General features: G+C 41.7%; 1 protein-coding gene across 2 annotated transcripts in view; it reads left to right on the top strand.

The window, feature by feature from the left end:
• The window catches only part of LOC117400393 (serine/threonine-protein kinase OSR1-like), an 81,305-nt gene that overhangs the window by 29,370 nt on the left and 39,608 nt on the right, over positions 1–12,327 (top strand). For both annotated transcript variants that reach the window (XM_059023378.1, XM_034913461.2), the window contains exon 3: positions 6,132–6,240. In XM_059023378.1, coding sequence (XP_058879361.1) covers positions 6,132–6,240 — 109 coding nt within the window. The remainder of the gene's footprint in view (positions 1–6,131; positions 6,241–12,327) is intronic.

Raw genomic sequence — 12,327 nt, 5'->3', positions numbered from 1 at the left:
AGCTACTGCACAGCAGTGTTTATAATGCACTGCACAAGCTGAGAGCTGAGCTACTGCACAGCAGTGTTTATAATGCACTGCACAAGCTGAGACCTGAGCTACTGCACAGCAGTGTTTATAATGCACTGCACAAGCTGAGACCTGAGCTACTGCACAGCAGTGTTTATAATGCACTGCACAAGCTGAGACCTGAGCTACTGCACAGCAGTGTTTATAATGCACTGCACAAGCTGCTTGAACTGTATTGGGTGCAATTAACAGTGATATTTTGTATGATCTACATTTACCGACTGTTTTGTTTTTCATAACCGCAATACAGATACACTAACTATGCATCTGCAATATTTGTAGTTCTGTATGATTCTTTATTGTTTGTTCTTACGTCGCTATGAAATCAGGTCAGGAATAATAATAGATTGCACTTTGAACTGAAACCCATGCAGGTGGTGAAACATTCTGACCAATAAGAGCTCAGTTCAATTAGTCACGTTACTCTCCTGTGCCTAACTGTTTTGTGGCAGCTAGGCTTGTGTCACACTTATTCCACATAAATCACACACGTTTAAATGTCTTCACATTATAGCACAAATATCACCGTTAATTTTAGAATACTTTGCCTCTGTCCTGTCAAATATATTCATTGTTTTATTCTGTTGTCCGAGCAACAATCCCAACTTCCTGTTGCTGTTGTCTGTGCCTGTTTGACATGAGCTTCTCAGAGTGGCATTAAATTACTTACATTGAAGTCACTCTTTGTTAGTTAATTAAATTGGCTTCAAATAAAATCGGCTGAACAATCACAGCAATTGTGATTATGCGAATTGGAATTGGAATTGGAATTGGAATTGGAATAGAAAAGCAGGAATTGACGAGACCCTTCATAACAGGAATGGCAGCTGTTCAATAGAGTTTGATCACAGTAGCTTCTCTCCCTGTCTAGTACATTTACAGGATCAATGGCTCTACGCTCCTCTACTTTCCAGATGGTTGTACAGAAAGACATTGCGGTTGCACAGCATTTCATTTACACTGTATTGTCTGCCTGGGCCCAGTTAAACAGAATAATAAAGATATGCAAATGCAAGCTGAACAGTATCCTTGAAACCCCCCATTGTTTCCTCATCTCGCTACACCCTCCTGAATAGACACAGGGTGACCTGCCTTGTCCACAATTTGAATGCAAAACCACACACATTACATTAACCCCCGGCATTGTTCTACAAAAAAAAAAAAAGGTTTGTCTGTTTTCCATGCTAGAACACGAGTCCCGCTGAAATGACAGATCCATCAGACTGGAAAAGAACTGCATCTATTAATTATTAATACCTCGTGGCACCCCAGCGGTAAGGGACCGGCCCACCTGTGGGTGTGATGTCTGTCAAACAGCTGTGCTTTCGTTCTTAATGCTCTGGTCAGGGGAGAGCTCTCTGTTAAAGCAGGACAGCCCTTGTATCATGATTTCAAAGGGTCTGTGTGTGAAATGCTAGTAAAGCATGCATGCCTGTAAGCATTCCCTAATTGTGCAGTGCATTGCAGTTACTGTACTGAGCACATATCAAAGAGTGTTTACTCGAGACCACTTCAATAAAAGCATGGAAACTAATAAGCAGCTATTGTAATATTTCAAATAACAACAAACTCTTTAAAGGTGTTTAAAAACATGATGATTTTCTTTGGGATTGTAAATCCGATCCTCCTGCGATTTAAAAAGACACAGTACAGTTTTAATAAATAAAGGTCACAAAGAGTTTGTTGGCAGCCTAGTGTAGCCAGTAGCCTGTCATCAAGCCCCTGGATGACTGATTTGGTTAGAGTCCCAATCGGAAGCATCATTTAATGAATTAAAAACCATGACCTTTAAACAGAGGAATGCAAAGCACTTGTCATGTATTAAGAGAAGGCAGTCAGTGTGCCCCCCGTGCAGACTGTATCCTCCATCACTCAACAGACTGTTCATCTCCTTGTGCGTGTGTTTCTTTCACAAGCTGTGTGTAAATTCCTTCCTGGCCCAGGCATGCACTACCCCTCAGGTATTCCGATCCCTTTGACAGCTTCCCAGCAGTTCAATCTCCAGGACTCTGTTACACCGAGCTACTATGCAGGTCTATTTAATTGCTTGACTGTTCAGTAATGAGTAATCATGACTTTCTAATGTGACTGTAAAGGTAGTTTTCTTCAAATATCCTGCATTTGTTATTCTGATCCATGAGTTGCAACAATCGCCCTCACATGCAATTAATACCGTACCCAATAAACCAAGAGCACAGTAATTGATAACAGTAACAATTACAGCAGCAGAAGAGCCATGGTCTGCAGTATGGCAGTCTACCTTGTGAGACGAGTGAAATGAGTCTGTCGATGGCCGTTCTCATCACATGAGAGCCCCAGGATTTGAGTCTGCTCAGCAGAGTGGCCACGCAGTCGGGGTTGAAAAGCCTTCTTTAATGAAAACCAGACTGACGTGTTTGTTTCATTACCTCACCTCACCTATCTTTAATAAAGCATTCCATTCAGAAGCACGTTCAGTAAAAGAAAATGAAACCTGTCATTTCAAGATAGTGATGCCGTGGCTTTCCAGTCATTGAAGACGAAAGTCAAATCCAATTATGAACTTTACTCCAGGTAGTCATCAGTATAATATATATGCCCAGCGTTTCGGTATGTTTAGCATACCTGTGTCCAGGGAAAGTGTGTTTGAAAACAAACATTGGAGGTATTTATAGGTTTATGATGCCATGGTAACCACACATTTATTTCTCATATATATGAACCACTGTATTTTGTTCCCCTCATGGCAATACAATCAAGACTGAAACAGTTTTTGGAGAAGCAATAAGGAAAACCCTAAATCACTGTGTGTACAGCTGTTGTATTGTTGGCTCGCTGTACAGAAGCGGTCTCTTCAATAGTAATATTCTTTTTTTTCTGAACAATTCTATTTAAAGCTGTAAGGTAACTGTGAACATTGTTAAAGACTGATCACATATTGAAAAGGTCTGCTGGAATATGTTATCATTGGCTTCTTAGCTGCTTTTTCACTTGTTGGCTTGTTAAAATACAGCTGTATCGCTCTTCTCGCTCGCATTGGGGGTGGGGGTGGGAGTGCTGAATTAAATGAATTCTCCGATGCCCAGTTTAAAACACTGACACCTGACTCCTCCCCAGCATCTCTTTATGGACAAATTGGATGTGTTCAGAGAGACTGAGTAATAAAACACTGACTGTACTGCTGGAACACCACTTCATATCATTATCCATACGAAAATGTTCAGTAAAATAAATAACGAAGACTAAACAAATACCTGATACTATCACACTAATCAGCTGGTGTTCCAACCCCAGGAAGTCATGTCTGTGCCATGTGTGTTTCAGTCGAGGAGCCTTTCCTTACAGCTCATCCTGAATGCAAACAAGATCTGCCTCCTGATAAAGGCACACAGTGCACTGCACAGAACACTAGCCGTGGATGAATGCAAACTGAAATCAAGGAGTCGTGCTTCAGTGTAAAATGATCCACGATTTGGGGGCACCTTGACTTCTTAATTCCATATACCTGCCAGCATGAATTGGTGGCGAGAGTGGTTCCAGGAATAGTTTTATTGTGATGGCAGCCTGGACTCTAGGCATGCAGTACAGTACATATACATTCTCCAGCCTGGACTCTAGGCATGCAGTACAGTACATATACATTCTCCAGCCTGGACTCTAGGCATGCAGTACAGTACATATACATTCTCCAGGCTGGACTCTAGACATGCAGTACAGTACATATACATTCTCCAGCCTGGACTCTAGGCATGCAGTACAGTACATATACATTCTCCAGACTGGACTCTAGACATGCAGTACAGTACATATACATTCTCCAGCCATCCCCGGGGATGACAATAGTGTCATCAGTAATGCTGAGTCTATGAGGCGTCTATTCGACAGGAAAAGAAGCTTGTAAATTAGGCTATTCCTCTGACAAACTTTCCAGGTCCGCTTTGCTTCCTGTATGTTGTTTGAGGCCACGTTGCACACTAACATGGTTCATGTTGAAACTTGTATCGGCATCGGGTGTGGTCATCTGTGTGAAATACAAGAATGCACTGGGACTGTACAGCTCACCCTCTTAATAACTGACCTCCACTACCCCTGCAAACCACAAAGATCAAAAGAAGACTTTTTCTTTTCAGCAGAGTGCACATGTATTAGAACATCCCATTGCTTCTGTAGTTCAGCAGTGTGCACATGTATTAGAACATCCCATTGCTTCTGTAGTTCAGCAGTGTGCACATGTATTAGAACACCCCATTGCTTCTGTAGTTCTGATTTGTTGTGCAGAACTGAAACTCTTGGAAATTGTCAAAATAGGCAAATTAGTGATGGTCTCATTTAAATAATGGATTTAATAGGCCACACATGCAATTTATTTAAAATAGTAAGAGAAAAGGAACACACAGCCACAAATGGTAAAGTGCATGAGACTTTTCAGAATTTGTTTAAGATGCCTAATTAAAGCACAAAGTGGTCTAACATTTTCACACAAGTGCCTATAGTTTCTATATCGCTGATTACTGAGCGGAAATGTAAACTCTCACACCCTGAGGTTTTCAGCAGGGATTATTGTTCCTGTTAGATTATTGTTCATGTTCGTGGTGTGCTCTCAATCCTTTCAGCAGGGATTATTGTTCATGTTCGTGGTGTGCTCTCTACCCTTTCAGCAGGGATTATTGTTCCTGTTAGATTATTGTTCATGTTCGTGGTGTGCTCTCTACCCTTTCAGCAGGGATTATTGTTCCTGTTAGATTATTGTTCATGTTCGTGGTGTGCTCTCAATCCTTTCAGCAGGGATTATTGTTCATGTTCGTGGTGTGCTCTCAATCCTTTCAGCAGGGATTATTGTTCATGTTCGTGGTGTGCTCTCTACCCTTTCAGCAGGGATTATTGTTCCTGTTAGATTATTGTTCATGTTCGTGGTGTGCTCTCAATCCTTTCAGCAGGGATTATTGTTCCTGTTAGATTATTGTTCATGTTCGTGGTGTGCTCTCAATCCTTTCAGCAGGGATTATTGTTCCTGTTAGATTATTGTTCATGTTCGTGGTGTGCTCTCTACCCTTTCAGCAGGGATTATTGTTCATGTTCGTGGTGTGCTCTCAATCCTTTCAGCAGGGATTATTGTTCCTGTTAGATTATTGTTCATGTTCGTGGTGTGCTCTCTACCCTTTCAGCAGGGATTATTGTTCCTGTTAGATTATTGTTCATGTTCGTGGTGTGCTCTCTACCCTTTCAGCAGGGATTATTGTTCATGTTCGTGGTGTGCTCTCTACCCTTTCAGCAGGGATTATTGTTCATGTTCGTGGTGTGCTCTCTACCCTTTCAGCAGGGATTATTGTTCATGTTCGTGGTGTGCTCTCTACCCTTTCAGCAGGGATTATTGTTCATGTTCGTGGTGTGCTCTCAATCCTTTCAGCAGGGATTATTGTTCATGTTCGTGGTGTGCTCTCTACCCTTTCAGCAGGGATTATTGTTCATGTTCGTGGTGTGCTCTCTACCCTTTTAGCAGGGATTATTGTTCATGTTTGTGTTGTGCTCTCTACCCTTTCCGTGCCCAGGGGCCTTGAAACCGGTGCACTGGTACTTTTGCTATGAATAACAGTTCTTTCTCTTTACAAAAAAAAAAAATCAATTGCAGTAAAGAAAGATTTGAGATTTGAGATTGGCAGCTGGCACTACAGTGCATGTCCTGCATTTTTTTTTTTTTAATGAATGTGCTTTTGTGAGTCGAGGGATGAATTTAAATATTGTAGATTCTCCCTGACCTTTTCAGGCAGTACTTGATAGGCTGTTATTTATCTAAATGCTAGACATTTCTGTTAGTCAGGCTGTCCGTTACCCCAAAGAATTTAAATTGTATTATTATTATTATTATTATTATTATTATTATTATTATTATTATTATTATTATTATTATTATATAGTTTTGTATAAATCATCTGACGACTTGTTCTTTTTTCCAGGTTTTCCTGTGTTTTAGTGTTATTAGTTACACCTAAGACTATAAACACTGATGGGTTGTCTGGCGTTGTGTGTGTGTTATCTTTAAAATGCTGACCTAGCTCTCTCTCTCTCTCTCTCTCTCTCTACAGAAAGAAATCCAGGCTATGAGTCAGTGCCACCACCCCAACATCGTGTCCTACTACACCTCGTTTGTGGTGAAGGATGAGCTGTGGCTTGTGATGAAATTGCTCAGCGGAGGTAAGTTGATAGCCCTTCTATTTCAGTTACTGCTCAGGCTCTCCCTAATCAGTCAGGACTCCAGAAAACCTTTTTATTATCTGTGTGTGTGTGTGTGTATGTATGTACAGTGCCTTGCGAAAGTATTCGGCCCCCTTGAACTTTGCGACCTTTTGCCACATTTCAGGCTTCAAACATAAAGATATGAAACTGTAATTTTTTGTGAAGAATCAACAACAAGTGGGACACAATCATGAAGTGGAACGAAATTTATTGGATATTTCAAACTTTTTTAACAAATAAAAAACTGAAAAATTGGGCGTGCAAAATTATTCAGCCCCTTTACTTTCAGTGCAGCAAACTCTCTCCAGAAGTTCAGTGAGGATCTCTGAATGATCCAATGTTGACCTAAATGACTAATGATGATAAATAGAATCCACCTGTGTGTAATCAAGTCTCCGTATAAATGCACCTGCACTGTGATAGTCTCAGAGGTCCGTTTAAAGTGCAGAGAGCATCATGAAGAACAAGGAACACACCAGGCAGGTCCGAGATACTGTTGTGGAGAAGTTTAAAGCCGGATTTGGATACAAAAAGATTTCCCAAGCTTTAAACATCCCAAGGAGCACTGTGCAAGCGATAATATTGAAATGGAAGGAGTATCAGACCACTGCAAATCTACCAAGACCTGGCCGTCCCTCTAAACTTTCAGCTCATACAAGGAGAAGACTGATCAGAGATGCAGCCAAGAGGCCCATGATCACTCTGGATGAACTGCAGAGATCTACAGCTGAGGTGGGAGACTCTGTCCATAGGACAACAATCAGTCGTATACTGCACAAATCTGGCCTTTATGGAAGAGTGGCAAGAAGAAAGCCATTTCTTAAAGATATCCATAAAAAGTGTCGTTTACAGTTTGCCACAAGCCACCTGGGAGACACACCAAACATGTGGAAGAAGGTGCTCTGGTCAGATGAAACCAAAATCGAACTTTTTGGCAACAATGCAAAACGTTATGTTTGGCGTAAAAGCAACACAGCTCATCACCCTGAACACACCATCCCCACTGTCAAACATGGTGGTGGCAGCATCATGGTTTGAGCCAAATACAGGACCATTCTGGAAGAAAACCTGATGGAGTCTGCAAAAGACCTGAGACTGGGACGGAGATTTGTCTTCCAACAAGACAATGATCCAAAACATAAAGCAAAATCTACAATGGAATGGTTCACAAATAAACATATCCAGGTGTTAGAATGGCCAAGTCAAAGTCCAGACCTGAATCCAATCGAGAATCTGTGGAAAGAACTGAAAACTGCTGTTCACAAATGCTCTCCATCCAACCTCACTGAGCTCGAGCTGTTTTGCAAGGAGGAATGGGCAAAAATTTCAGTCTCTCGATGTGCAAAACTGATAGAGACATACCCCAAGCGATTTACAGCTGTAATCGCAGCAAAAGGTGGCGCTACAAAGTATTAACTTAAGGGGGCTGAATAATTTTGCACGCCCAATTTTTCAGTTTTTTATTTGTTAAAAAAGTTTGAAATATCCAATAAATTTCGTTCCACTTCATGATTGTGTCCCACTTGTTGTTGATTCTTCACAAAAAATTACAGTTTCATATTTTTATGTTTGAAGCCTGAAATGTGGCAAAAGGTCGCAAAGTTCAAGGGGGCCGAATACTTTCGCAAGGCACTGTATATATATCTCTAGCTCCTGCTTCTGTTGATATGGATTCCTGCACTGGTGCCAGTCTCAACCTCAGACTCACTGGTCCAGTATAGTGTGGGGGTTCCCAAACTGGCTGGGGACTGGCTGGGGGCTGGGGACCCTGGGGGTGCTGTGAGATGGGTTCAGGGGGGCCGAAGCACCTGCAAAAATTCTCTCTCCCCAAACGACCCTGAAAAAGCCATGTATCCCTAGACTGGAGAATCAATTCATTTATATGAACGACCCTGAAAAAGCAATGCATCTCTAGACTGGAGGATCAATTCATTTATATGAACGACCCTGAAAAAGCAATGCATCCCTAGACTGGAGGATCAATTCATTTATATGAACGACCCTGACAAAGCAATGCATCCCTAGACTGGAGGATCAATTCATTTATGTGAACGACCCTGACAAAGCAATGCATCCCTAGACTGGAGGATCAATTCATTTATATGAACGACCCTGACAAAGCAATGCATCCCTAGACTGGAGGATCAATTCATTTATATGAACGACCCTGACAAAGCAATGCATCCCTAGACTGGAGTATCAATTCATTTATGTGAACGACCCTGACAAAGCAATGCATCCCTAGACTGGAGGATCAATTCATTTATATGAACGACCCTGACAAAGCAATGCATCCCTAGACTGGAGAATCAATTCATTTATATGAACGACCCTGACAAAGCAATGCATCCCTAGACTGGAGTATCAATTCATTTATGTGAACGACCCTGACAAAGCAATGCATCCCTAGACTGGAGGATCAATTCATTTATATGAACGACCCTGACAAAGCAATGCATCCCTAGACTGGAGAATCAATTCATTTATATGAACGACCCTGACAAAGCAATGCATCCCTAGACTGGAGGATCAATTCATTTATATGAACGACCCTGACAAAGCAATGCATCCCTAGACTGGAGTATCAATTCATTTATATGAACGACCCTGACAAAGCAATGCATCCCCAGACTGGAGGATCAATTCATTTATATGAACGACCCTGACAAAGCAATGCATCCCCAGACTGGAGGATCTTTCGAATGTAACTTTGATTCAGCTTTTACCCACGCTAACAGTATGTACCATTATACCCTTACCTTTGGCTTGGGATACCTAACTGTGAACCACAGTCAATTACAGTATGTTCTCATAAACCGACCCTCCTGCTCACCCATCTGACTCAACACCTTTCCATTTAAACCCTGAGCCTGGAAGTTTTCTCTCATGTCTTTTTTTTGTTTGCGAGTATAGAATTAAAATGGATTGCGGTTTCCAGCTGGGGAGCAGGCTTGTCCAGTCTTGCTGAGAATGTGCTGTTCAGCACAGTCGTTTCACACACTGAACAGTTACTTACTGGCACTCTGCTGCAGGGCCTGAGGGGACACCCCAATGTGATGCCCCTATGGCATTTCTGGCACTGGTTCAGTTCCAGCTCAGACTTAACAATTAAAAAATGGGAAGAAGAGAAGTATGCAGATTTTGCAGCTCCCGCGGAATTCCACAGTCAACAGATTCTGCAGATACATTGTCATCGTAATTATCAGAAGAAGACTGCTGAAGTGACATGAAATATATAACTTAGTTGTCTGGTTCTAGTTTTGTTAAACACACTTGACATGTATTATCTGCAGCCACGCAATGTGAGTTTCAGTATTACTAGAGCCTGTCCCAAGCACTTGGTATGCACACAACAGCACATCTGCATAAAGGGTCCAGCCATATCCCTTCAGCCCCCGTGTGTAGAATTGTACCATGTTAAGCTTCCTATCTATGCGTCTGTTCTATAATGCACAGTGTTTGTTTCAAAGTTATGGCAGGGCAAGTTCTAGAACTCTTTAGAGTTCAAACAAACTGTTTGAAAATGTCAACAAATATAAATAAAAAATCGTGACCGACAGGGATCTACAGTATCAACAAATATAAATAAATACAAATAACAGCGTGGCAATGAACATGAACTGTTTCAGAGTCTCCTTGTGTTTGTAAGCCCTGGATATATCAATGAACATGAACTGTTTCAGAGTCTCCTTGTGTTTGTAAGCCCTGGATATATCAATGAACATGAACTGTTTCAGAGTCTCCTTGTGTTTGTAAGCCCTGGATATATCAATGAACATGAACTGTTTCAGAGTCTCCTTGTGTTTGTAAGCCCTGGATATATCAATGAACATGAACTGTTTTTAAACATTTCAATCAAGAACATGTTCCTCGCTTTCTAACTTAAAAAATGTGTTCCACCAGGTTTTTAGAAGTGGGTGTGGGTGTGGGTGTGGTGCGTGCGTGCGTGTGTGCGTGTGTGCGTGCGTGCGCGCGCGCTCCACACTGTAACACACCCATAACATGGAATGGGCCAGAAATGCTCTGGAGTTTTTTGGATGAGAAACTTTGAATTCCTGCTACACCTAATCCGGGCAGTACAGTAAGCTTGCTGAATTTAGTCTGCAGCAGTAGGTTTGACATGTTTTAATACTTTTTTTCCTAAGCAAAGAGAGAATTTGCATTGAGCCAGATTAACAGGCCTAATGAAATGTGGGTTCCTGGCTGTGGTGCCGGCCTCCTTTACTCCCTGCAAGCTGCTGCATACAGTGTGACCTTCATCAGTCAGCCAAGTCCTGACAGAGTTCAGTATTATCTGCTGCTTCATCATCCCTTTGAATTGACAGAGCCCTGAATGCAGAGGTCCTGTCTGTCCTGTCAGCTTCATTTCTAAACACACTTCTTGTGTTGTCTTGATTTCTTCTTTTTGTTACCAGAAGCATTACAGTGTCTGTCTGGCTGATTCAGTTGTCCTTGTCTCTTCAACCTGAAGCTTGTATACCTGTTGTGCTGTGGCAGCACCTGACACCATTGTATTTATATATTAATGTGAGAGAGAGAGAGAGAGAGCGAGAGTTATTTACAAGTGATACACTTGGCAAGAAACCCTCATCATCATCATCATCGTCAGTATGTATGTGCAGTGCTGTATACAGCTCTTAGTTATTGGAGTCTGTCAGTATGTATGTGCAGTGCTGTATACAGCTCTTAGTTATTGGAGTCTGTCAGTATGTATGTGCAGTGCTGTATACAGCTCTTAGTTATTGGAGTCTGTCAGTATGTATGTGCAGTGCTGTATACAGCTCTTAGTTATTGGAGTCTGTCAGTATGTATGTGCAGTGCTGTATACAGCTCTTAGTTATTGGAGTCTGTCAGTATGTATGTGCAGTGCTGTATACAGCTCTTAGTTATTGGAGTCTGTCAGTATGTATGTGCAGTGCTGTATACAGCTCTTAGTTATTGGAGTCTGTCAGTATGTATGTGCAGTGCTGTATACAGCTCTTAGTTATTGGAGTCTGTCAGTATGTATGTGCAGTGCTGTATACAGCTCTTAGTTATTGGAGTCTGTCAGTATGTATGTGCAGTGCTGTATACAGCTCTTAGTTATTGGAGTCTGTCAGTATGTATGTGCAGTGCTGTATACAGCTCTTAGTTATTGGAGTCTGTCAGTATGTATGTGCAGTGCTGTATACAGCTCTTAGTTATTGGAGTCTGTCAGTATGTATGTGCAGTGCTCTATACAGCTCTTAGTTATTGGAGTCTTAATACACCCTCCAGGTGGCTTTCCAGCATGTCAGATTAGTTGGTACTGCTGGAAATTGCAGGGCTGAGTTAAAGTAAACAAGCACAGATAAATCAAAACAAAATTATAAACAGGAAAACAACTGTGATTTTTTTAAAACCTAAATTGGTGTGGAAAAAAACGTGTGCATCAAACAGTAGAAATATGTGCATCAAACAGCAGAAACGTGTGCATCAAACAGCAGAAACGTGTGCATCAAACAGCAGAAACGTGTGCATCAAACAGCAGAAACGTGTGCATCAAACAGCAGAAACGTGTGCATCAAACAGCAGAAACGTGTGCATCAAACAGCAGAAACGTGTGCATCAAACAGCAGAAACGTGTGCATCAAACAGCAGAAACGTGTGCATCAAACAGCAGAAACGTGTGCATCAAACAGCAGAAACGTGTGCATCAAACAGCAGAAACGTGTGCATCAAACAGCAGAAACGTGTGCATCAAACAGCAGAAACGTGTGCATCAAACAGTAAAAACGTGTGCATGCAACTCCTTTGTGAACAAGGTTACTGTATATTCCTCCATTCAAACAGTAAGGGCTTGCCCAGTATTGTGTGTGACATTCTGACCTGGCAGAACTGCCTTTTTATTTTGCCAATTTTCACAACTTTTGTCATACCCTCCTAGCCTATTTGGGATGTTGTGGGCTGCGTTTGGTTGTAGCCCAGTCAACTCTTGATTTTGTAACAGCTGAATGTTTCCGGTGCTGTGGGACTGTTTTGTGATAATGAGGACCCCACTGTATGTGCGTGCACTGCTTTGATTCT

Source organism: Acipenser ruthenus, chromosome 4 (genome assembly GCF_902713425.1).
Source record: "Acipenser ruthenus chromosome 4, fAciRut3.2 maternal haplotype, whole genome shotgun sequence".
NCBI lineage: Eukaryota > Metazoa > Chordata > Actinopteri > Acipenseriformes > Acipenseridae > Acipenser > Acipenser ruthenus.
Note: the sequence above shows the minus strand (reverse complement) of the source record. Positions and strands in the feature narration are given on the sequence as shown.